We start from the raw sequence: 27,031 nt of genomic DNA, 5'->3' as shown, positions 1-27,031 counted from the left end.
CCTCAGACAATGATACAATTTTACCAGAAACTTAATTGACAGTTTTATTAGGCCTACTAGTACTATGCAGTGCATGCACAAAGAACAGTTATATGCTGATAGTGATAGTGATAGTGATAGCCACAGTTATAAACAACAATAAACCGTTACACTCTTTGAAACCCACACACGCTTTGAATTACTGATAACACGATAAGGAACTGCATTTTTCCCTTTGTCCGTTATTTACAATGAACTTGTTTTTATTTAGTAGACTATACTCAGAATAACCATGGAGGTAAAACGCATGCATCTGTTTGTTTTGTTTTGTTTGTATTGATATTTTTTTTTTCACGGTCCCTCAGTATGGTACCCAGACTTTGTAAGGACCTGAACAAAAATAATTTCATTGACGTCATAAGCAGAACCAGACTAAATGAATTGAATGGGGAAAAGGCGCCATTGTGTCCCCTCTCCAAAGTTAGTTGCACGGCCGAAAATGTGACTGCGACTTTGTTGTCTCTGTTTGTATATTCCCCGTCAAGCTGGAGGCTCAAAATGATTCCATTTCGTTAACGAATCTCTCTAAATTCCAGAAGCTTGCCTTGGAGGGCATTAGACGAATGATGGAGCAGTCTCCAGCCCTGGGATTTTGGGACAAATCTAGTGAAGACCATCTCCGAATTCGGTTTCCTGTTCACCGTGCATGTCGTGACGGTGACACGGGTGCTTTGTCTGCATTGCTTGCGCATGGGGAGTATGATCTGTACACGGAAGACCAATTCTACGGTTGGACTCCGGCACACTGGTCGGCGTATCACGGCAAGGTAATACAATATGTCCGAAGTTAATACAACCAACCAATCAATCAACTTAATTAATAAGACCAACAAAACAAAGAAGCTTTCAAATTTCCATAAATGAAGGGCTGAGAGAGTGAGAGAGTGAGACTGCACCATGTGCACAGACTGACTGAGTCATGTCAATAATTGTCAGGCATATCCATGTGAGAATTTGTATTTATTTTTATGTTTTACTTCGTCCTGTTCATCCACTCTGTTTTTGTTATTTTATTTTTAGACCAGTGTAGAATCAAATGTAGGCCTAATCATGCTAATATAATTGGAAAAGTATAAGTAACTTTAATTTTTGCAACATTTTTGTGGTTCTGATAATCTGACTGCTTTTTCATTCAAATCAATTCAATGATTCATTCATGAAGTACAGTTACAGTACCCTACTCGGACTTTTAATTTTAATTGAAATTGAACTGAAACTGAATTGAAATTTAACTGAACTTGAAGTTAGTTAGGTCAGGATAAATTTCCGTATGGCGCCACCACTTTTTCACTCATTTTTACAAAAAGGGATATCTCACTGAGTTTGAGGTAATTAATATGATACTTATATTATTTCATATCAAATGAAAAAGGGGCGCCATACACTAACTTTTCATAAAGTGAAACTGAATGAAAGTACAAATAAATAAAGGGCCAGTGAGACATAGCTTTTTTCACAACTTGGTAAGTGAAAAAGTTGCATTCCTGTACAGACATTTTCCCTCTGCTGGTTTTAAGTATTACGCTATAAAGCCGGTATCTTTGGGAAATCCGATTCCATCACTTTATTTAATACATAATATGCCATGATGGGGGAATCGATGATTCAAACGAGGGCGCTATCATTATCATCAGAGAAGAAGTCAGGGGGGGACAGAATCTCCGCAGCTCTAAAAGGTGCTAAATAGCTTGGGGGGAAAAAGAAACAACAATAATTAAATCAGTATTTAATTTTGTGTAAGAAATTCTTACTTTTAATTTTATTTGTTGTCATGACGAAAATACAAATTTTGATAATCATCATGGCAACATCAGAGTAAATTACAAGGCACTTCTTGTAGTTCAATAAAAGTTTAGACTTATATATTAACTCTAATCAATTTGTTGGTAATGATGGCCAAAAATCTTTGCTGGCCCGATTGCTAACCAGGCTTGAAGCAGAGGTTGTGAACTATATGACCTATTTTATGGTGCTTTTGCAACAAAGTGTCAAAACCATGACCAAAACAAAAACAACACTCTGCTGATCAGAAACATCAGAGCTTGAAGTTCAGTGCACTTTCAAAGCGCCTGGCCACGACACGCCATGCCAGTGGTAGGCACTGGTAGTAGTGGTTGTCCAGCAGGTTACTTTCTTTCTAGACTTTGGGTATGATTTGCTTTATTTCACTACTACCAGTGGTAGGCACTGGTAGTAGTGGTTGTCCAGCAGGTTACTTTCTTTCTAGACTTTGGGTATGATTTGCTTTATTTCACTACTACCAGTGGTAGGCACTGGTAGTAGTGGTTGTCCAGCAGGTTACTTTCTTTCTAGATTCTAGGTATGATTACATTTGTTATTCCAGTAAAGATGTTCATTTAACCAACAATGTATGGATGAAAAATGGAGAAACAAACTCAGTAACGTTGCACAACTACACTAGTGCCAGTGGCTTTGCATCAGACTGGGGCAACTTATCACATCTTTTTTGCTTTATCCTTCATTTTATGTTGTTCCATATTAAAGTTTAGTTTTTTGTGTTTGTTTCTCCAACAGTTGGGATGCTTGCAGTTGCTGGTCACTGCTGGAGTGAACTTTGATGTTGCAACCCAACGTTTCCATCAAACTCCAGCTCATGTTGCTGCTTTTGGTAATCAGCCGCATTGCCTGATGTGGTTAATCCGATCAGGGGCCAGTGTAAACGCTCAGGTAAGGAGAACAGCAGGGGATTATGTTGACTGTTATTGACAAGACATGGAATGTATGCGATCGCTAACCATTTTTGCCATTTTGGAATGGAGGTAAATTATTTTGTGTACGTTTTTGCTCCCAAAATTGTAAACAGGATCGGTGCGTAGGACGCTGTCATTATCACTATCCCCATTTATTTCTTGTAAACATTCACTATAATTCTGACTTATTTGTGTGATAATTTAGAGATTGTTTATCAAAGACAATGGCTTGTTGATTTCTATTGAGTTACATTTGTACTAGTCACAGAATTAACTGATCATTATTTTCTTGTTTTGTTGTTGTCATCTACTTTTGAATGCCTTTTCTTTCTCCTGTTTACATTTAATTGACACATCTTTTTCAGTGTTTAAAACCCTGTGCTTTCTTATTGCGTAACACTCCAAGGCCCAATCTCATAGAGGCCCAATCGGTCTCAAGTTGTACTTGTTACATGGTAGTTTGGCTGCTAAGCTTGATTGTGTTATGCTTAGCTACTTTTTGTGCTTTTTCTACGAAATGTAGCCCTGTTCTTGTGTGATTACTCATAATGATGATTTCAGCATTCACACTCGCCTGGCATGGACGCCGTGTCAGGGGTCGAAATTGCCGCTAGCCCGGGACTACCAGATTTACAGCCGGGCTACTGATTTTTCCAGTTTGATAGCCCGACGGGCTAGTGGAAAAATAATGCAAAAATCATCATCACAAACAATAAAGAACTATGTTATTGGTGTACTGTAAAGTTTGAGCCGTGACGCGAGACATAATGTGTCTTTCGGGCTACCAAAATCTAATCAGGGCTACTAAAAATTATTGGTCACTAGCCCTGCTGACTACCATGGAAATACACTTAATTTCGACCCCTGCGTGTGTATCCTGTGCGGTGTGCATACTTTGTTTAATCCCATGAATTGACAACTTCCCCTACACACCTCTGTCATTGTTTATGTATTTTCTGATGTTGCAGTGACACACTGAATGAGAGCAGATTCCGTTATAGCAGTCTGTCATCGTCTCTCTTGGGGTGGGGATGTCCTTGATTAGTGATCTTACTCCCCTTTTATAACTCCCAACCATTTGTTGCACTTTTGAACGTTAAGTCTTTAGTAGTCATCAAGTAGGTACAGGTGCAGAGAGATCGGTGATGGTTTTGTGGTGATGGTGATTTATCTCCTATGATCAATCAAGTGTGTCATCCCCACTGCTGGGTTAAAGTTCAAACATAAAGTGTATAATTGTTTCATGCCATCCACTTTCACTACAGTTTTTAAATTTTAGTAGTTTTTCTCTAGAACTATATAATTGCACTTACTTCACTTTCACTGCAGTTTTACAATTTTAGATATTTGAAATATATATTTAAGCTTACTTTGCTTTTGTAAAGTTCTATGTATTATAAAAATAGGTATCACTTTATGTCATTCTTTGATAGGCCTAGCCCTACTTTTGAATTTATGCTTTGATTTAGGTTATAGGCGACGTATAACCGACGTTTAAGTTGTTTGTACTAGTATTTTTGTATTCTAGTCTATTCTTAGGTAAATTTATAAATTTAAAGTGCTTGAGGTTATTTTAAAGTAAGGTCAGTGCTGTATATATTTCTATTGTTTTATAATTATTACCACTTCAAACAATTGACTATTGTGTCTTAATGATCTATTGTTTCAGGATTACCTTGGTGAAACACCAACTCACAAAGCGGCCAGGTGTGGGGGCATAGAATGCCTCGGGATACTCAAAGCTAATGGGGCAATTTTCAGGTAACATCTCATTTTAGTTGCTTTTGATTGTAAGTGTGCCATAAGATCTTTAATTTCATGCAAGAACTGTTGTGTTAGATCTGATAATAAAAAATGTTCTTTGGCTAGTTTGTCTGATTGAGTGGTTTTTTTGGCAATGTTGACCATGACAGGCATGGATGTTCATCTTTAAGATGCCTGGGTCATATTTCTTTTGCAAAAGGCACAAATTTCCGTTGGAACATCTTAAAGTGTATGGGAAACTTTTGAAGGGGCACCAAGGCCAAGACCAGGGGCAACAGAGGTCTTGTACTCTGTGTTTTTCCAGGCATGTTATAAAGGCTGTCATACAAACCATGACAGCTACTTTCTCTTGGGTTTAGCTTATGTTGCTGAACTGCAAACAACCAGTGGGTATTTTATCGCGGATCCGGAGCGTCGACTACAGCTGAGCTACGGCTACGAACATAGCTATCACTAAAGTGTGTCGCTAGAACTTAAAAAGCCTTCTACACTTCCAGGCATAATGATATGGAATCATAGCTGTAGCTGTATCTGTAGCTATCAATTCGAACGCGGCCTAAGTATCCCGTCTTAATTAACACCAGAACTCCTTTACAGAAAAGGATTTCTATTGAAAAGGCATTTTTATGCTAACAAGTTTTTACTTACTTATTTTGATGCTTAGGACTGGGTGTCCCTTGGCCTCCTTCGTCCCCTTTCATGTCTATTTCTAGCTAAAATGCTCTGCCTTGTGAAATGGAATGTTGGCATCGTCCTGAATTGGCGCCTTCCAGCGCAATGGTGGGCATCCTTGCTGGCATTGGGTAGCCTGTAGGATGGCATTCGGATAACCTGGCCAAACCAGTCAGGCAACATCTGGTCACTGTTATTGTTATCTGACAAAGTTCATCAACAAAAGAAAACCTGAAAATTTTACGGAAGCAAAATTTGTAATAATAATATTATAATTACAGTTAAAGTATCAAACAAATTTGTGTTATTCACTCAATAGAACAACTAACAACAATGGACATCTGCCGAAGGATCTTGCCTTATCCTGTAGTCATGAGCTATGCGCCCATTACATCCAGCAGGTAGATGGCGTCCCACGCTCCACTAATGGGTTCTCATCCGGTCATCTAGGTAGGAAACGAGGCACAGAGGATTCTACCAATGGGGACTTGAAAAAAGCCAGGACGGAAAATGGTGCATCTGCGTTTCAAGAAGACCTCAACGGAACAGAGAGTAAGGTTCCAAGATTTTTCTTGCATGTTTGAGACTTTTCAAGTCTGTAATGTACCCCTAAGTACGTCATTGTACCCCTAAGTACTTCAATGTACCCCTAACTTTACTGTAAAATGTTAATTTCGAATGAGGCTTTTGGGTAATAATGTTGTATTGTGCCTTGTGGTAAACCAGACACTCTGGCAAAAAGATACAGTACTTGTGTCCTTATGGCAAGAAACCAATAACCATTAATGCTGCATCCTTTTGGTGGGACATAAAACCGCTGGTCCTGTGTGTTGTGCAGTGCATGTAAAAGAACCCCCAGTGCGCTTATTGAAAAGAGAAGGGATCTGCCCTGGTTTTATTGGCTGCATATTGAGCTACAGCACATCGTACACGATAACATGGTGGTGGAGTAGTCTCCAACTTCAAAACATTGCTCTACAATACCTTGCTGGAAAATACTGAATGTTGAAGTGCCTTGAGCGTCACTGAATGAGTGATATGAGGACCTCTTTAAGAATAAGCCTCTTTAAGAATGAGGCCAGGAGCTGCTTACCCTATCCTCGTTTCTTCATAGAGGCAACAGGAGCGCCTTAGGCCAAAAACTTGTCGCCTTGGTGCTTTTTTAACTACACTGCAGACTTGTATGCCCGTTCAATCCATGGAAAACAGGTTTTTTTTACCAGAATTTTGTTTAAACTGGTGGGCATTCTGAACTTGATTTTGGAAGTTTCGAATTGAAAATGGTTTTATTTTCTTATTGCTGTGTGATCTAAAGCTGACTAAACTAAGTTTTGTTTGTTTTGTTTTTGCTTTATAATATCCAATGCAATAAGCTTTTTCGAGGTATGGCAGATTTGATAGGAGTGTACTGTTTAGTTTGGGTGTAAACACACGCAGCATTGTTTCCACGTGCATCTGCCCGTAATACGTTTGAACGGAACTCTGGAAAATCTCTTAGTGCAAAGTAAACCAAACTTTCATGAACTCTCTCTTTGTTCACTGACAATACATGCTTCCTTAATTTAATTTCCTCAGCTAAAAACTTGTTTTCTTTTATTTGAAAAATGGAGGCTACTGATTACTGATTGTATCAGTTACTTGCAGTTTTAAATGCAACAGTTACGTAGCTCCATTTTTTTCACCCTTTTTCCCTTTTTTCTGTTTGCTTGTGTGTTTGTTAATAATAACAATCCGAGTTTGCTGTGCGACACTTTTTGGTATGGTGCATGTTGTGTCATTGAAACCTTTAAAAAAAGAAAGTCAAACAGCCTTTACACTCGACTTTTAATCCAAACAAGCTCGCCGATGGACTGTTCCGAAGGATATAACCCCAATGAAAGAGTTGGTAGCAACCACCGCAGCTGATAAAATGGACATTGAGGATAGCGTTGCCATAGAAATGGAAGACATTAACAATGGGAAAGATTCAAGAGACGGAAAAGAGGAAGATCATCAAATGGAGGGGAAATGTTCAACGGCTGACACGGCAAATGCGTCTTCGCTTGAGGATGGGTGGCGATATCCATTGTTTTTTTAAACATTTGATGCAAAATGCATCAGTTTGGTTTAACTGAATACTTGGACGTCGATACTGACTTAAGGATGATGCAGGCCTGATACTTTTTGGAGGCAATGAAGGTGATTTCCTCCATGCCCCCTGGCCAATACCTTCATGCCCTTGAAATGCTCCCGTAGACATTAAAATTTCCTCATAGGGTGCCTTTAACCAAGGAGAAAGGGCCTTGGTGCCCTTTGACCTTTTAAAAACGAAGCATGATTGAGGAATACTAAGGTCTTATACTTGGATGCACTGCAGGAAGTCACCTGTGACAATCCAATCTAGTGATGGACATCTTCTCGTCTCACTGGACTTCAATGTTCGCTGTGCCACAAGTCTGTAATTTCCAGACCAGTTTGTGAAATCAAGCCCTGGTGTGTTTGCTGCTGCCATCTAGTGCCCAAACGTTGTCAAGTTGTTTCATCTTACATGTACATGTATCTCAATCTACGTATGTGCAATAAGGTTTTTTTTTAGCCTGCATGACGGAACAAAAGTGCTTGTTCAAACCTATGATCTCTGGTTGGTTAATGAAAGGAGTGTACTCTAGTCATATATTGTAGCTTTTTGCATGTAGGTCATCATTGTACATGTAGGTTGTCATGATTGAGGGGTGCGTATTGAATAAAAGTTTTGGTGGGTTAGTCATCAGGGCCCAATTTCATGGCTCTGCTTCCGCCGAATTTTACGATCACGATTCCCCGCTAACGTGCCAGCGCAAAATTTCTGCGCTAGCCTTGTAAGCGTAGAATGCCTAGTAACATGGAGTATGCATGCACAGAAGCCAAAAATTGCTGCTTACCCAAGAAATACGCTTGTCGTAAGCACAGAATTCCATGCTTCCGTAAATTGAGCCCAGGTTGTGTGTCCGAACTCCAGTCATGACACTAGTGTCCTATGGGTCTTAACCACTGTGATTTACCATAATTGCTTCGCCTCACCCAGAGGTATAAATGGGTACCTGTGTGAGGGTAGTGGTTATGTACATGTATGCTCCCCAGGGAGCTGAGAAAATAAAACAAATTTTATTGAGTGATAATAAACACTTGTTATTAAATGACAATTGGATACATTTGTGTCGACTCTTGGCACACCAACTCAACAAATTTTATTGAGTGATAATAAACACTTGTTATTAAATGACAATTGGATACATTTGTGTCGACTCTTGGCAACACCAGCTCTGACAGCCAAATACTCTGTGATTAACTGATACATGATTGAAGAAGTTTGGCACTAACCAAAAACAAGTGTTGGTGTTGTCGAAACGCTGAGTGAACAAAATAACCCTTGATGTCCCTTGAACTTAAAGGGTATCTTCCTTATGTGTTAAATGATGGCGTTTGGCTGTGATTTGTGACATATTATGTATGGTCTATCTAAAAATAATGATGAATACAAATTGTGAAATTAATACCTGTAAAGATGGATTTGAAACTTTGCTTGATGGAAATTGAATTCGTAAGGTCTGCAGATGCATATTGTGCGTAATTTTCTCTTAAGAATCGTGGTGGTTCTGAAAAGAACAAGTGTTGATTCAACTCCACTTTAGTCTCGATTCATGAGCACAAAATCAGTGGTTCGCTGGTTAGTTTGAGTTTAAAAAAAAACACAAGACCAGTAACATTGTTCCCCAAGTAATGCAGCTGAAAGTTCGGTATTCTGAAGCCTCAATAATTAATTTGAAATATGGAATAGGGAACAAGCTGATGGATCACTGAAATAACAAGACAACTGGTTTTGCTGACTAGTCACTGAAATTGTTAAGGGCAAACCTTTAAGGCACTGGACACTATGTATTGGTAATTACTTAAAGTAACTGTTAGTATAACAACTTACGTGGTAACAAGCAATCAAGAGCTGTTGATAGTATAAATCAATGTGAGAAACGGCTCCTTCTGAAGCATCGTAGTTTTCAAGAAAGAAGTAATTTTCCACGAAAATATTTGAATTTGATTTTGAGACCTCAGAATTAGATATTGAGGTCGCGAAATCAAGCATCTGAAAGCACATAACGTTGTGTTACAAGGGTGTTTTTTCCTCCATTATTATCTCGCAACTTTGACAACCAATTGAGTTCAAATTTTCACAGGTTTGTCATTTTGTGGATATATGTTGAGACACACCAAGTGAGAAGACTGGTCTTTGACAATAACCAAAGGTGTCCAGCGTCTTTAAAAATGCTCTGTTCATCTTCAGAAGCCTTGTTTTATTTTCAAAGAAGTTTATGTAGGTTACTACATGTATATTACTTACTACAAACCTTATTAGATTAAATAATTGTTTAAAAAACTATTCATTGATTCAGGTAACAATGAAATTTAAAGAAAATATAATGCCTTAAATTTACTCTTTAGCACAGCCTTGTTAGAAATGGTATGAATTTAAAAGTAAGAGAGTAGAGAGATTTGTATTCTACTTTTATGAAGTTGTTTCAGGGGATGTACTTTATATCAGAAGTACACTTAATCGCCTCCTTGCCTTTTGGGTATCCTCTCTGCCCCTATACATAACCTTAAAGAGAATTTGATCGTTAGCACAGGATGCCCTTTGTTTTGTAAGGGCAAACTGTTGGGCAATTGGAGAGAAGTTCACAGGTTTTTAAAGAAAGTTACGTTTATAAAGACATGCTGAGACGATCCTTGGTTTTCAAAGTAGCAGGACAAGTACACAGTATTGAATGTCAGTAAAATTAATTATCAAATGTTAAGGCGGATTCTTTTCGAAGACACATAATATGAGGAAAGTTTGTTTTCGTGCATCAAATCCTGAATTTTATCTGTAAATTTTTATCACATCGTCTTTGCCACCAGACATGGAAATGAATCTCGGCTCTGTTGAAGAAAGTTACAAAGCCCCCTGTGGTCAAGAGTCCTGGAGTAGTGGTCAACAGTCAAGCTTTGGTCAAGTATCCCGCTCTGGTCAAGAACTGTGTGTTGGTCAACAACTAGGATTTGGTGAACAGTCCAACAATGGTCAACAACAGCCATACAATGGTCAACAGTTCCACAATGGTAGCAATGGTCAACAGTCCCACAATGGTAGCAATGGTCAACAGTCTCAGAACGGCCAGCAGTCTTGCATGGATCAACAACTCACTAATGGTCAAGAAGCCAACATTAGCCATCAATCTAGCCAATCTAGCAATGGTCAACAGTCTTATATTGGTCAGCAGGGGTCTTTGGATCCTCCTAATATGGCTAGAAGTGGTCCTAGCAAAGGTCAAGCGAGGTCAGAATCAGGGGACTATCTCACTCATTGTTACATTCCCAAGCAGCTGAAATCTGCGAAGTGTCGAGCTCTTATGGGACATTACCTCTAAGAGGATCAGAGGATCAGCCTTGTCTGTTCAATGGTCAGCAGAGTCAATGGTCATCGGAGTCAATGGTCATCACAGTCAACTCAATGGTCATCATAGTCAACTCAATGGTCATCATAGTCAATTCAATGGTCATCATGTCAATGGTTGTCAGAGTCAACGGTCACATGTTTTATTGCAAGGGTCAGGTGTGTACTTGGGCCAATGGTCAGTAGCCTTTTTGTCAAGGCCTTCGTGGATTGGACAGCTTCGTAGAGCTGCAGTCCCAAGCAACTGGAACGGGAGACCACCAACGCGAGTGGCAAAGACACGATGGCCTGTCCTAACTTGTTTTGCAGTTTTGTCGATGAATAATTCATATTATGAAATGTGCGTTAATGTACGCTAACCCGCTGACCCCTTTCGCTTCTGATTGGTTTGGCATTTAGCTACCCTTCTAGGTAGCAGGCATGCAACTTTTCCTCGGATCAGCTGATTTCCTCTTTTTTTAATCTCAGTTTTACCATTCAAAATTGAAAAATAGTATACAAAATCATTGACATTTGGTAGTTTCCTCTTTTTTGGTGAAGTTACAGTTGCATGCCTAAGGTAGCATAAGTCAAGATTTAAAGAAACACATAAGAAACTGCAAACAAGTTGGAAAAGAGCCATCTTGGCTTCGCCGCTCGTTGTGTGGTCTTCCCTTCCAGTCGCTTGAGACTGCGGCTCTACGAAGCTGTCCAAGCCACGAAAGCCTTGACAAAAGAATGATGATCAGTGGTACTTCTGCTGCACAGGGTTAAAAATTGCCATGGATTTCTTCATGATCCCTAAAGATGGAAAGTCTCCCTCTCTCTTTCTTTTTGCAGCACTCAATCATCTGAAGGGAGTTGTAATTGTTGTGTCGGTATACATTGCTGCAGTTGGAGTTCCCCTCGCGTAAAATGTTGAGGTTTTTCATCCAACCACCTCTGTTTACGACTTTGTTTATCATTGCAATTGTCCTAACTGAGGTAACTAGCAAATGTCTGGTCATAATGTTCACTGTAGCAAATGATATTGGCTGTGTAGTCCTTCTTGTATTGACTATTGAAATACCTGTCCTTTCATGCACCTCATCTCATGCACCTTTCATATAACTATATTAATTGATTTGTTTTTCCGCTCTAGCTGAATCAAGCCTGTGCTTGGATGAAATGATCCCTGTACAAAACAAACACTTTCATAATTGTTAGAATGCTACATGACATTCAGTCTTACAACACAACATTCTCATCACACGTCTTTATTGGCTCTCCTTACAGATTCTCCATCTCACAACGGTTTATCTGTAGATTTCCCCGCCCCACAACATCATCCCAACTGCAGCAATGGCACCCAAGACACGCCCACTCCTTGCATGAACCTACTACCCCGCCCACAAGAAACCACCCCTAGGACATTACAGGCAAGTGAGATTGTCTCTTTGCACGATTTAAGACCGATGGAGTGTGAGCACGATCAAAGTTCTAGAATGGAAACGGATAACGGTCAAGAGAACGGTCAGTCAAATAAGATTGACCTATCAGGTCATCTTAGCGGTGTTAACGGACAAAGAGAGCACTCTGGGAGTGAGCTCGAACACAACGCCACAATCAACCAGGAAGTAGACTATAATAGACTCTGTGATTCAATTTACACCACCGTCAACTACTGCCATTTCTTTTGATCCCCAAGATCAACATCCGAATGTGTTTTTATTTATAGCCAGAGGTTCTAAATATCTCGTTACCTAGATACTTGGCTGGCAGTGTGGTTGCTACGGCAACCTGGTAACCAAGCAACACATCATGAAAGAGTTTTGATCTGTTTGAAAAGGAGAACCTTGGAACAGTGAAGTTGACGTGCGGAAAGATTGATAAATGACTTGGAAGGAATTGGTGAAATTGAGCAATGATGGTTGTTCGTATTTTATTAAAAGCGTTTAGGAGCTTCAATGGTCTTGGAATAATCAGTCCATATTGCCAAGGAAGATAATTAGACAGTGAAAAGCTGATATTCAGTTGTTTTTCCCTTTCGTTCTTGACTGAATAAGTTCATTATTACTTTCTAGGCCTCGACTTTAATTTACAACGGTATTGATGAAACTGATTCTAAAAAAACTTGACAGAATAAGTATGGTTCATGCTAAACGTTGTGATTTTAATTCATGGTAACAGTTTGGAAAGGTTTCTTTATGAATCTCGCAAGAAGTGGCGTTATTATTTGCATCACAATATGCAACTTCTTGAAGTGTGAACTTCATTTGAGGGTCAATCAAAGAAAAGTGATAACTATAACATGAGATGTGGCAACCTTACCCTTTAGTTTTTATTCCCCTGCAAAGTAAATTTCAATTTTATGTATGGTGCTGTTAAACAGGTACTCTGATTTCTACTTTTGTTTGAGCTACGTTTGTTTCAATTTGAAAGTCTTAAATGTATTATGATTTGTGTGCGAATGCTGCATCAACTTGTGTTGAATATTGAAACAAGCAAATCAGAACCCAAAAACCCAATAATTATTATGGTTAAATTATAAATTATGCATTTTGTGTTTTACTTTTTCTACAATCACCTTTAAAGACTATTTTGTTAGTAAGCTGAGCTGCAATTGTTGAATATGTGTTTAAGTTTTGATTGCTGTGAATATTTGTTTAAAGTACCAAATGGTACAGTTTGTTTTATCTCCACAATTTCTAAGTTATTAGATTTATCTTGAGAAAACCTGAAATGTAGTTGAATGCTGGTAGTTCATCTTTTTAAGTTTGTTTTTAGAATCTTCGCACGAAAGTAGTTGGAAAAAAAAGTATGTATATTTTATTTCTAGAAGAATATATTTAAAGTAGTTTTGAAGTTTTATTAGAAATACTTTTGGTTGCTGTGTCACATAGCCAATAATATCCAATAGCCAATAAGTTGTAGTTCTTATTATGCTTTCAGCATACATGTACAGAAGCAATTACAGTTCGATTCCCAGCTCTTTTTGAAGAGCTCCCCTCGTTTTGAAGTCAAGTCGACTCTCTTTAGAAAAAGATCGCCTGGACTAGCCACCTCTTTATAACAGTTCAATATCAATGCGCACAGAACTCGGAGCTCTTATCACATTTGAATATTATTCTTTGCATGCTGCAGTATATTGAAAGTGAATGGGCAGCTTACTAAGTGAAATTTGGTTTTACAAGTATGATTTTTGGCTTTAAAAAAGCTTGGTTAATAAATTTATTTAAAATAGAAGCATGTGCATTAATATTCATAGCTTTATAACTTTTAAGATGGATTAGTTGTTTTATATTAATTTACAATTTTGCAAAAAAAAATCATTGTGTTTCAGGGTTTTGACTGAAAACATTTTGCTTTTGTTTAAACATGTGCCATGAATTCTGGTTTGAAGAACATCTTGAAATTGAGTGCCAAGAATATTGCTTTAATAGATGGAAATTTGCATCGGTGATAAAGAATGAATATTCATTTTGGTTTTACTCATATTGCTATTTACATATTCATAAGTAAACAAATTTACTTGACAACTTTATAAAGCTTGCATGAAATGCTCTGTGTTAAATGGTTGAATTCATTCAATTATATAAAAATGCTCTAAAAAAGAAGAAAATTATCTCAAAAAGCAACATGGAGTTGGAAATGACCTGAAATTGTAAGTTGGTGAATTTGAAAGATGTTTATCTCTGTGGCCGTAAAAGTTGAAACATTTTGCGCAACTTGCCTGCCATTGGAGGAAGAGTTGGGTAAGGGTTGGATTTATTGGAATGTGTACAGGTTTTGGAAAGATGTAATTTTACCTCAGATCTTTAGTAACTTTTTTCTTCTCAATTTCTAGTTGTAAGATGTAGATGTTAAAAGGTTATAACAATTATATTTTTTATATCTCAGATTTATTGCAGCTTACAAAATTCACAAACTTCAGAATGACTTTATACGTATAATTCCTTGTTGAGTATATTCGTCATTTTGAAGATACTGAAATACTTGTTTACTTGTTTACTACCTGTTTACTTGTTGTCCCTAATCAGTAGCCCATATATGCACAAGCGCCCTGTTAGAATTACACATCAATACATCTTGGGAACCACTTTGGGTGCGTTCGATAAGCTTCCCTGGGTCGACCCCGCAGTGCTCACTCGGGCGAGCCCCTGACAAGAGCTAATCGAACGATCACGCACTGCTCTCGTATTGAGGTCATGCAGCTGGGGCCAGCCCCAAAGTGACCCACTCCACAAGCAGGGCACTGGGGGCTGACCCGGGTGAGCCCCTGGACTGACGTCAAAGCTATTCGAACACACCGGGGGCAGACCGGAGTCGACCCAGGGAAGCTAAACGAACACACCCTTTGCTTGAACTCGGTTTCCAACCAGAATCTTTTGCGTGTCGATCATGCGCATTGTGACGTGGGTATGGGCTATTCCTATTGTTCATCTATCTTATGAGTAATTGGATGTTACTTGGAGTAAAATATATGCAGTATTTGGTAAATAATCAGGCTTAGATCCCCCAATAGAGTAAGGGCTTTTATAGTAGCTGTATTTACACTTGTGTACAGGGTTCCTCATGAAATTCCTGTATTTGTGTTGGTGACATTATCCAATAATTTTGAACTCATTTACAAAGGCAGTCTGGCCGGAGGTCGATTTGAATTACAATTATAGACAATTTTAAAAATATTGTGAACAATCTCAGAATACCTAACAAAGATTCTGTAATTCACAAAATCAAAGTTACCAAATATATGAATCCATTATATCAGAATTAATTTGAGAATTATTTTTGAATTATGTATCAACACAGTGTAAAAGCTATTTCATTGAGGGTTTGTTCGTTGTGTTTTTTTGTGTGTGTATCAATGTTTGTATATAAATTGATATTATGTTCTGGAAACAGGCATTTTCTGCGACAAGACAGATAGATGTCTTAAGTCGCAGCCTTGCAGGCCTACCGTCCCCTCGTTAACAATCGATGGCAACTAAGCAACCACCATCTGGTTCTTCCTGTGTAATCGCACAGATTAACCAACGACTCTCATTCTGTCTGAAATCAAACATCCAGTTTCTAGTTTCGGAGAAACTCTATTTGGGATGTGATTCATGTCTGAGAGATCAACTTTTTTAAACCGTCCTGCCATCGATACAAATATTGAAGAAGAAAAAAGACAATCAGAAAGTGCATTGAACCACTGGATATTGAGTCAGCTACAGAAAATTAAAGTTTTATTAAGCATCTGTCTTTGCTTTAAACTTTCAAGTGAAATTTGAAAGGATTCTCTTTTCAAGAAATGCATTAAACTACAGAAATTTCATCTTATGAGTTTCTCACAATTTTTACCTACATGGTTGCCTTATTTGCTTTTGCGGACAGCCATGCATTTTTTTTTTTTGACAGATTCTGTCATCAGTTGACAGTCATCCTTGGTGTGACAGCAACTAAAAGTTGTTCTTGTGGTTTCAAATTGTTTATGGTTTTTGAGCTATAATCCCCTAACCAAATAGGTTATCTAGTTTGCATATTTTATTTGACTCCTTATCCATGGTTCATAAAGCACATTGGCCGTCCCTTATCATATATGTTGTAAATTTAACTGCTTAATTGTATAGTTTCTTTTGCTGTCTCTTGTTCTAAAGACTCTTGGTATTGTCTTCTTCTTTTTTTTGTATAGAAATAAAAAAAAACTTCCTTTAAGCTGTAATAAAAAAAAAAACTTTCTCAACTACTTCTGTGTAAAATTTTGAAAATAGTGAGGCTAGATTACAAGTTGCATTCTACTTGATTTATTTACTGAGATTAATATACAGAATCTTTGAATGGTTCTTCCTATAGAGTTTATTGTATAAGGAATACATGGAATCTTAAAGATTGGAGAAAGGTTTCGGAAGATTGTCAGAAATGTTATCAGCTTTTGGTGTATTTAAACAATTGTTATATTGCATGGTATACAGAGCAAGATGATAAAGTAACATGGTTTGTGGTGCTCCGAGAAACAAATTGTATCTTAATGTTATTTTGGTAGTGATTGAAATTAGAGTTGGAATAGTGAAATGCAGTTCATTTAGTTTATTCGATTCCACATCCTTGCAGTGACCATACATATTTATCGCAAAAATACCTTATGATGTAAAGGAGCTTTAAAATAAGCAATCAGATTGAACTTTTTTTTTTTTAAGGTGACAACTTTGAAGTGTATGTTATTATTAGGATACATACATGTACTTGGTGCTTGTACATAAAGTTACTCTGAGTTTTATGTCACATTTTGTAAACAGAGTGTGAAGATGTGGTTGAAAAGTGAAATTTGTGTGACCCTCAAAACCAGGCGTGAAACTTTGCGGAACTTGAACAAGGGAAAACACAGTGTATTGACTTGGCTGGATGTTTTGGGGAACTGTCTGGGTGTCTTTTCTTCTAATGAACTGTAGTTGCATGAAGGCATTTCAATTGATCAAGAGTTTTTGGTAACCGAGCTGTGCTTTTTGCAGTTGATTCATCAAAAGTTCTGTACATTTGTGTTTATCTAAAACCCAGACTTTCAAATGAGCACAACCATGACAGAACACAGATTTGGAAAAGGTACCACACTATTCTGAGCCAGTCAGAGAGTTCCGACAACTTACTGTTATAAGCCAGTTTCGGTCCTTATGACTGCGTGTGTGCCATAGAGTTTTAACTCTATGGTGTGCGCACATAGTGTCTGGGTGCTAGACTAGACTGTAAGATGGGTTGGGCTAATTTTTGATAAAAATTTTTTTCCAGTGGCCAAAGAGAAGTGGTCCCTCAATACCTCAAGTTCATAAAGCTGTTAAACAGAAAATACTGCTTGAAAAACTTCTTTGGTGAGCCATTTGAATTATGTGGGACACACCAGTCACAACAATGTCAACTTAATTAAACTATTTAATTTTGGCTGGTAACCTGTTTTTTGTTTTGTTTTTTTAATTCAGCAATGAAAGCTTCTCTGTGTTTACATGCTTGTTTAAATGGTGCCCATTTCGCAATTCTCTCTGTATGGATCCAGAAGGTTTTGGGATCTCAATAGGAAAGGTTTATTTATTAATTTCATTCATAATGAAAATTATGAGGACAAAGCTTAATCACAGGGTAGCTTTGCAGAGGTCTTTGAATGTTTAAAATTGAACATTTTGTATAAGATTTTGTAAAGAAATTACATTCCTTGATTAATAAAAAAAAACGTGTTGTAGAATTTCAAACATGAATTCTTTGCCTGTGGTTCTTAAATACTTGATATTCTTCAAAATTTTATCTGATACCTATAACCGATGTTTCTTTCCTTCGAAAAAATCCCAGCAACATTGTTAGTAAACATCCTAGCCCACCTTGTTGAGCTGAAATGGCCCTCTTTTAACATCGGCCTCATCACAGTCGCATTACTGACTGTGATGAGACCATGGTGACTGATGAGACCGATGTTAAAACAGCCATTAACAGCTCAGAGAGGAGGCTATAAACAGCCTGGGACAAGTCTAATAATACAAAAGCGTATCACATGTACATGTAGGTCAGTCTTAGTACTTAACAACAAATACCCTACTACATGTACATGTATTTTCCAAGGGCCAAATAACATGCTTGTAATCTTAAATTGATGTGAAGAATGAGTGAATGATGTGGCATTTGAACCAGTGCCATCTTGGATTACAACTAGAAGGTCTGCCATGTCGGTTTTGGGTGTGGTACTTGACACCATCTCTTAAGTCCTTAAAAAGATGTGATGTATGCCTCAATCTAAAGACGTGTTGAACAATTGTCTCTGGTATTTAATGAAGAATTATTGCAGATGAGATTTCATTTGTTTGAATAACTGATTAAGAGTTTGAGTTAGTCACGATTTTCATGAGACTTGAATGGAAGTTCTTGCAGTTTCAATTTTCCAGCAGTGCCCTCTGTAAAAAAAAAATTGGTGCCGCGGTTTGCCCCCCCCCCCCCCCATTATTGTTGACCATAGTTTCATAGTCGACTGTACACAGGACCAACAACAGCCGCTTTGGCCTATCGCCCGCCTTGTTAGACTGTTGGCCCTCTTTAAAAGTGGGCTAGGCCTACCTGGGCCTATCTGAGACCAAATAGTTTGGTGATGAGTGACCATATTATAATTGAGGGTGTAAGTTGCCTGAAGAAGGCCTCGTGGAACAATATTTGATAATTCACAAATAATACTCTTAATAAACTCACAAAAACACACAAATTTCATGTTCATATATGGCATAGATTTATTTGTTTATATACACATAGACTACATAAAATGTGTTTGCTTGCAGTTTAAACCAAGGTGGCTATATATAGTGAGTCAAACCATTACTTAAATTATTTATTATTTAGTAGTTCTGTAAACAAACTGTCTCTACCTACATGAAATAAGATAACTCATTATTTAAGGAACTACAACTCATTCAAGGTGTGACTTTTTTTTTTACACAGTTACCATTATTTCTCATCTTTGTTTAACATGATTGTTGTCATGAAACAAAAGCAATAATATATTTGTTAATGTACATTATTTTACATTATTATCTGATTTAGGTCAATTCTGTGAGGAAAGAATTCATTTCAGAAAGTCACAAGGATTTTATTAATTTCTTACAAAGTTTTGTTAGCTGAATGAGACTTGTTTTATTGTATCCAAAGAATCAGTATTTTTCCCCTCGCTTTAAAGAATATTCTTTTTGAAATGAAGGCATTATTGAAATTCAATCCTGTTGTTTTGTGATTTCTGACACTTTTGCTTTTTACACAGACAGTCAAATTTGTCATGAAGGGGAGTTAAACTGAATCTGCCGATAGTCCTTTATTACGGTGTGGCCATCTTGATTTTACTTCATTTCAACTCATTGTAACCAAACTGAGGCCGGGCGTAAAAATAGTATGGTGCCATGTTTGCGCAATGAAGTTAGCATTCATTACTGTTATGGAAACAGGGAACATGACCAAGATGGTGACAGACGCATTTCAGATGCATTTCAGTGTTTCATTGAATTCAACGCAACACAAAGTGAACTTCTCATTTCATCATACACAAATATTTTTAAATGTTGGGATCATCCAAGGGTGTAGGTCTTTTTATCATAACGACTCGATGTTGAGTTTTTTTCTGCCCAACCTTAAATAGCAACTAAAATGAATTCTTCCCCACTCCTGGACACACAATTACACTATATCTACCATTACACAAATCTCTTATAATTATCTGATTACGAGAACAACCTACCTGGCACATACACCATAACATGTTCTCACACAAACCACCCATACCCACACACACATACGTATTCCAGTTATATAAACGGGGAATAAATCTAGTAGAAAAATATTGCATACCTTGGAGAACCAACTTACTGACAGTAACTCTTCTCAGGTTTTGGGTAATAACAACTTATCTTCTTTTTTTGATATTTTAAACACACTACTTTGAAGTGAAAGGTTTCCAGGGATGAGATTTGTCAGACTTTTATCTGAATTCAGACTTTTTAAGTCAGCCTGGTGAAGAAATTCAGCCTTTACTTTTTCCATATTATAACAAAATCATGCTCTTTGATCTACTTCTCTAATGCTGAGAATCGTAAAAGCTCAGTGGAATCTATAACTCCAGGGGTAACCAAAAGGTGATCAAGCCATAATTTCAATATACATTGTATCCTACATGTGCAGTTTCAGACCGTTTTGTGAGTAAAGACTCTCATCCCAGGTTTCTCATTAGGTTTTGTACATCAAAAGCTGCTGTAGGCTTTTGACCAAATGTTTGTATTCGCTTTAAACTCTGTTTATTGAGGAATGCATCTGGGATTTTCTTAAGACTTCTTGAAATTAGATCACAATCTGATGAGCATATCCCTTATTAGAAGAATAAAGTCCATGATTAATTTTATTTTTTTACTCGTACACTGATGTGTGTTAGCACTGTGTAGGCCTACTCAGTACTTTCCCAAGTCCTGTGAACAAATATCACAGGATTACTCGCGTGGGATTCGAACCCACAATCCTTACCAACTAGACTACCGAGATTGCCCGGTAGGTAGAGGCAGTTCGAATCCTATGCCCATAATGATTTGAATCTTATTCTAAAAAAAGAAAAATACAAAATATCACAACCCATCCTGATTGTTTGAATCTAATCACTTATCATTCAGGGTTTACTGACCAGTTCGAAACAGTATTATTCAAATCGGGATTAAATGGTCATATTTATGCCAACCTGCATAATGGCGGCAGTAATTAATTGTTATTAAAAAGAATTTGTTTACCATAATGTAATATTCTTTACAGCGCACTACCATACACACAAGACATTTATACACCCTTTATTTTCAAAATGTAACTATTGCTTTGTACAATTGAATCCTTTACATAGATTCATAAATACTTTTGACTCCCTTACACATTTCTTTCTGTTTAATGTTTTTCTTTAGCAGAAATGTTTAGAACATATTAGTACAATATTATTATTTTTTTTCCTGAAGTCGACTGGATTATTAATTTTCAGATGCAGAACAACTATTTACCTGAATTCTTGGTCAATTTCAGAGACTTATAAAAACTGTTGTTAAATGTTAGGTTTGTTCAGAGAAAATCCATTTCAGATACAAATATTAAACATAATGTTGATGTTCATTCTTGTTTTTCTTTTTTACTGGAAAGTGCCATTTTTCTAAATGTTGTATTGTGATGAGTAAGTCCGCACCTTCTATCAAATTCATTCAACAATCGTTCAGGATCAGGAACAAAGACTCTACAAGAGTTCAAAGTGATGACATGTTTTTTATGTCATTGTTTTAGGCCTACCTACTTTGCAACCCTCATAAAAATGAAGACCCTGGTTTTATAAAATAACTTAAGCTGTTGTAGTCACTCCATACCAATAAAGCTTTTCCTCTAATCATCGTCTTGTTTTATAAAAGGGACGGGTATAAATAGCAGCATGTCAATGGAGTGATAGTTGAACCCACAATATTGTGAAAGCAATAAAATGTTTCCATTTATAAATCTATTTGATAAACCTGATACCCAATGCCAGAGAAAATGGTTTCTATATTGTCCAGGTTGTAACCTGACCTGAGTGAGTTATGAAACTACTCTCTAAATGCAAAAAAGTAAAAAAGCACTCTTTGAAGAGCCATATGAGGGACAACTATTTTTTGAGTGGTCTTCCACTCTTTAAGATTGAAGTTTGCATCCTTTTGAGTGATTTTTCACTCTGTCCTGGAGTGAAACCCCTCTAAAAGAGTGAAATAACCACCACTCTTTTCAAAGAGCCATATGAGGGACAACTCAACGTGTAGAAATTTGTGTTTTTCACTCCTTTACATTATTTAGAGAGTAGTCTGTGGTAATGATAGTGATTTGAATGATTGACTTGCTTATTATCGGACTAGCACTTGGTGTCTAATATGAGTCTTACATTTCGTTGTCTAAAAAACTTGGTTTTTGTAATTTGTGTCTAACACTTGAGTCTTACACTTGGTGTCTAACACTCGAGTGTTACACTTGGGTCTTACACTCAGTGTCCAACACTCGAGTGTTACACTTGAGTCTTACACTCGGTGTCTAACACTCGAGTGTTACACTTGGGTCTTACACTCAGTGTATAACACTCGAGTGTTACACTTGAGTGTAACACTGAGTGTCTAACACCAATGGTGTTACATTTAGTGTTAAACACTTGGGTCTTGTACTTGGTGTTTAACACTCGAGTCTTACACAGTGTCCAACACTTGTTGTTTAACACTTGAGTGCTACACTTAGTGTTTAATACTTGAGTCATGTAACACTTTAGTCTTACACTTAGTGTATAATACTTGGGTGTTACACATTCATTGTGAGAAACTGACTCATATTAGTTAACTATTGTGTCGATGATGTTTTGGCACAATTGCTTATTTCACACACAAATTTTCTTCAATTCAGATCTACAAATTTTGTGGGTCCTGATTATAAACACAGCAACAGTAGCCACAGCTACAGTTAAGGGTTTTGGAAGCAACGCAGTTATCATAGACAAACCTGCCATCTGGATTTATCAAAACCATTGTTTTAGATACAGTCACCATGGTAACACCATGTCAAATATCAGCTGCAATGTATCGTATGCATAGATTGGGATGTGCATCTGGACAATCCAGAATGCAGTTATGTTTTAAAAGACTTAATGAGTGGGAAAATATGGAAGTGAACCTATCTACGAAAAATGTATTGGGTGTCTGTGCCTTTTAGAAATATTTTTATCCTGAACCTTTGGGTAAATTTTTTTTCCCAGTCTAGCCTTCTCCGTATCTATTTTATAACTCTTTTGTGTGTAATTTTACTTAGCTTTTGGAGAGAGAACATAAAACAGAACTGTATCAATTTAAAATGTACAACTTCCAAGTCCCTTGAAAACTTTTGTTACACGTTTAATTATTTGTAGAGTAAACACATGTAGGTGCTGCATTTAAAATAAACAAACTTTTAAAATGTAACTTGGTGGTTTACACCAAATTTAAACATTGAAGTTCTTGTCGCAAATCGTTATGAAAAGCACAGGAGAAGGGTTTTTGGACAGTGATTTTCGCTAAAATTGGTTTGTTTTCTACACTCATGTCGATTCAATTTCCTTATTGATTGAACTTGTTTAAATGAGTTTCAGAAATGTTCACTTGTTGCAGTTTTCATTCAAGCTTGTCTTAAAGGAACACAATGCCTTGGATCAGTGGAGTTGGTCTTTGTTATAAAAATGCATATGGTTAGAAAGATGTTTTAAAAGTACAATTCAATGATCCACACAAATTTGCCCCGAAATTGCGTGGTTATCCCTTTACTTTGTGAACTAACACGATTGGCCATTTATGGTAGTCAAAAATCATAAATGGCCGACCGTGTGAGTCAACGAGGTAAAAGGAAAACCATGCAATTTCTAGTAATACTTGCATGGATCATTATAATTCTACTTTTAAGTTATCTATCTAACCATTTGCATTTCCCGACAAACAGTTACAAACGCTTTTCAAAGACCAACTCGTCCGATCCAAGGCAACGTGTTCCTTTAAATAGAATATATTGTGTCTCCTCTTACACTCTGATAAATTATTGAAACTTAAGACTTCTGGTACAGACATCTTATATACCATCTTTGCATGAACTTGGCACTGCTTATTTCAGTTTTCTTGTATTCCTTTATACTGTCACAATTATATTCTTAAGACCATTGTCAGTTCCTTGCAGCTCCTTCCAATGTACACAAAAGTATTTTACAAATAATGTCTTGGAGTATTGCAGGTCAACAAACTTTCAAAAGAGACAAAAACAACCAAAAAGACAACAACACACACCTAACGGTATAATGCATGTGTTTTTAGTTTATAAAACCAATCCTTCAAACCATAAATCAAACAAATAAACCCCCAAACCATTTCAAACTCCATTTCAAACTTGTTTAGCATAAAAGAAAAACGTTTGCTTAGTAAACAAAGGGTTACCAGCCTGAAAACCAGACAGCTACCATCGCCTCAACTGGTACCTCGATCATTTCTTGCTTAGTTAGACAATTTGCTTAGCAGAATTTTCTGCTGAACAGTTTTATGAATTTGAGGCCCGGTTATAAACAACTGCAAGTTAAACTACTCCTCTTTTACTTGTTCCACTGTCGTGACCCTTTATGACCATTGATCAGTTTTCATACCGCTTGACCTGGTTTAGTATTTCCATTCATTGTGAGATTTGATTCAATCTTGGTCAATGCGAGATGACCGTCGTTGTTTTCTGGGCTCTCGTTGTGGGCGCGGATGGACTCCCATTCACTCGTCGGTCTGATTAAAGAGGAAAGTCTCTGTTGAGGGCAAAGAGAAAAGGAGAAAGCAATTGAAGTGTTATCAATGATTTGGAACCAAGAAAGGAATGGATGACAACAAAATAAGCTTGACTTAAAAGCAATGGAAACCTTTGGTAATTGTCAAAGACCAGTATTCTCACTTGGTGTATTCCACATCATGCATAAAATAATAAATCTGTGGAATTTTGGACTCAATTGGTCATCAACGTTGCAAGAGAATAACTAATTAAATAAACACCTTTGTTGCACAAAAAAAATGTCTGTGCTCCCAGCTGTCTGAAAAGTCTTTTACTGATTTGAGTGAGAAATTACCTCTTTCTCAACAACTATGTTAACACAGAGGGAGCAGTTTCTCACAATGTTTTATACTATCAACAACTCACAATTGCTCGTTACCAAGGAATTTGTTATGCCAGCATATATTTACCAATAATAGTGCCAAGTGCCTTTAAGAAGTTTGTGAATTAAATCAGTCAGGGACAGCTATCTATTACTATCATGTGATGGGATTGTGTCTTGGATGAAACAAGCATGGAATTTGGGCAGACAGGTATTTATATGGCAATTTATAGGGCCATTGCAGGTAGGTAGATTAATAGACAGCAAACTGTCCCTCTATAGACAGCAAACTGTCTATAGAGGGCAGTGTGTAACTTAAATGCATGCTCATCAAGTCGGTGATAATTTAGGGTGTACAGTAGTATGTGTCAAAGTTTCCCCAACAGAGGACCAATATATAGGCCTATTCCCACGGTATAGGATTAGTGGAATAGTAGTTTAAATAACCCCCTGTAATACTTCCTTGATTTGACTTAAAATAGGTTCGGCCTGCTGTACTTTCCTGCCTCCTGTCTGCCAGAGAGTGATATAATGAGATTTAATATTTGTAAACAAAAATTCAAAGATGTGTTTCTTAACTGCTTGGAAGGTTGGAAGGTTAAAAAGTGTGAAATAATGAACATGTAACAAATGAGCTATCCACGTTTCCGGAACAACTGTCTATACTGGCTGCAGACTATTAGGAGGACATTCGTGTAAATCTGACATGGGTGGGGCATCGCGGGGTTTTAAACACTACCCTCTGTAGAAGGCTTACCTGTGGAACGGTGTCTCCCTCTGACATGAAGAAGTAATTGAAGACCATAAAGAGTGGTATCATGGCCGGTGCAATGAAGGCCATGAGCCAACCTATTGCTTCAGCCCACGCTGGGTATTTGTATGTGCCGTAGAATACCGGGACATACTCCCAGATGCCAAACACTATGATGAACTGTGGATGAGAAATTAAGAATGTTAAACATGAAATCATCTCTGTGTTCTATATAAGTAAAGAGAGATATATAGCCAGACGTAACTGGACCTTATCACGAGAGTGGGGGTGGAGGGGGAGGGAAAGACAAACAATAGGGGGGGTTACCAAATATTCTTTTGTTCATTATTTTTCAGCAATTTAAAGACAATATCTTCTTTAGGGAGTGTATAATGGAGTTTGTGTCAATTCCCAGTATCATGATAACTATGTACTTGGCTCTTAACCATAACTGCTTCTCTTCACCCAGATGTATTAATGGGGGAATGAGCTAAAGCCTTTTTATGAAAGCACAAAAAATTGTACAATAAGGGTGTTTTTTCCATTATTCTCTTGCATATTTGATGACAAACTGAGTCAACATTGAATGAATGAATGAATGAATGAATGAATGAACGAACAGATTTGTTATTTTATATGCATAATGTTGAGATACACCAAGTGACAATACAGGTCTTTGACAATTACCAAATGTGTTCAGTGGCGGGGTTCACAAAGAGTTAAGACTTATCTTAATTCGAGTTAGGACTTATCTTAATTCGAGTTAGGATGAGTTTAACTTAGGACTATGCCTTAGGTTTTTAATAATCATGGGACTAGTCCTAAGTTAGGACTAGTTCTAACTCTTTGTGAAATCGACCCCAAAACCTTTTTAAGTATGATAAGTACAACAAGTACCTCATCTAAGCATAACACAATTTCGCTCAGCAGACATGCTCAATTACTTACAATAATGATGGCTGGCGTCATAAAGAGCCAACAGAAGCAATACCACCACCAAATAATGATGTCATAACCAAGCATTTGGTTGATATCAGCTAAGAACCGTTTTACACCTGTATAAAAAAAAGTAAAATTGGACAGTCAATTGAAGAAATTAAAATTGAGAAAGCAAAATCAAGAACTGCAACTCAAATCAAAAAAAGAAAAATAGAGACATCCAACTCAAGGAAATAACATTGAGAGAACGATTCAAATCAAGTTTCTAAAATTTGTAAAAGTTAAATTGAGATCACCAAATCAGGAAAGTGAAATCGAGAAAGCCAAAACCAAAAAGTAAAATCGACAAAGACAAATCAAGAAAATAGACCAGGGGCAGTTATTTCAAGAAAAATTACGGAGAAAGTAATTGAGGTGGGTTCAGGGCTTCAATCTAGTTACATATCAGACTATTAAAGGCAGTGGACACTATTGGTAATTACTCAAAACAATTGTAAGCATAACAAAAAAAAAGGGATGTGTTCCAGTTTGTAATAAAACATAACACAAAATACATTGGAAGATAAATACCCTTGTCACAC

General features: G+C 37.2%; 2 protein-coding genes across 4 annotated transcripts in view; one reads left to right on the top strand and one right to left on the bottom strand.

Moving 5' to 3' along the window:
- The first annotated feature begins 460 nt into the window (after positions 1–460).
- Positions 461–17,813, top strand: LOC139935786 (uncharacterized). 2 transcript variants are annotated; one of them, XM_071930370.1, is made up of 5 exons: positions 461–806; positions 2,575–2,727; positions 4,420–4,511; positions 5,506–5,738; positions 11,887–17,813. In XM_071930370.1, exons 1-5 carry the CDS (start codon positions 603–605, stop codon positions 12,288–12,290), a joined length of 1,086 nt encoding a protein of 361 aa, XP_071786471.1. In that variant the 5' UTR covers positions 461–602; the 3' UTR covers positions 12,291–17,813. The 2 variants fall into 2 exon arrangements, with proteins under 2 accessions (XP_071786471.1, XP_071786470.1); XM_071930369.1 differs by lacking the exon at positions 11,887–17,813 and adding an exon at positions 10,098–11,824.
- A 1,017-nt stretch (positions 17,814–18,830) lies between these two features.
- LOC139936114 (sodium- and chloride-dependent glycine transporter 1-like) overlaps positions 18,831–27,031 on the bottom strand; it is a 73,904-nt gene continuing 65,703 nt past the window's right edge. For both annotated transcript variants that reach the window (XM_071930846.1, XM_071930845.1), the window contains exons 13-15: positions 26,460–26,566; positions 25,518–25,691; positions 18,831–24,418 (exon numbers count right to left, since the gene is read on the bottom strand). In XM_071930846.1, the coding sequence (XP_071786947.1) occupies positions 24,266–24,418; positions 25,518–25,691; positions 26,460–26,566 (434 nt within the window). In that variant the 3' untranslated portion in view covers positions 18,831–24,265. The remainder of the gene's footprint in view (positions 24,419–25,517; positions 25,692–26,459; positions 26,567–27,031) is intronic.

This window comes from Asterias amurensis, chromosome 4 (genome assembly GCF_032118995.1).
Source record: "Asterias amurensis chromosome 4, ASM3211899v1".
NCBI lineage: Eukaryota > Metazoa > Echinodermata > Asteroidea > Forcipulatida > Asteriidae > Asterias > Asterias amurensis.
This window is presented reverse-complemented; position numbering and strand designations above follow the sequence as displayed.

Coding starts and splice junctions, on each gene's coding strand:
- LOC139935786 (XM_071930369.1), top strand. CDS start 603: ATGATGGAGCAGTCTCCAGCCCTGGGATTTTGGGACAAATCTAGTGAA. Junction 807..2,574: donor GGTCGGCGTATCACGGCAAG/GTAATACAATAT, acceptor TTTCTCCAACAG/TTGGGATGCTTGCAGTTGCT. Junction 4,512..5,505: donor GCTAATGGGGCAATTTTCAG/GTAACATCTCAT, acceptor TTCACTCAATAG/AACAACTAACAACAATGGAC.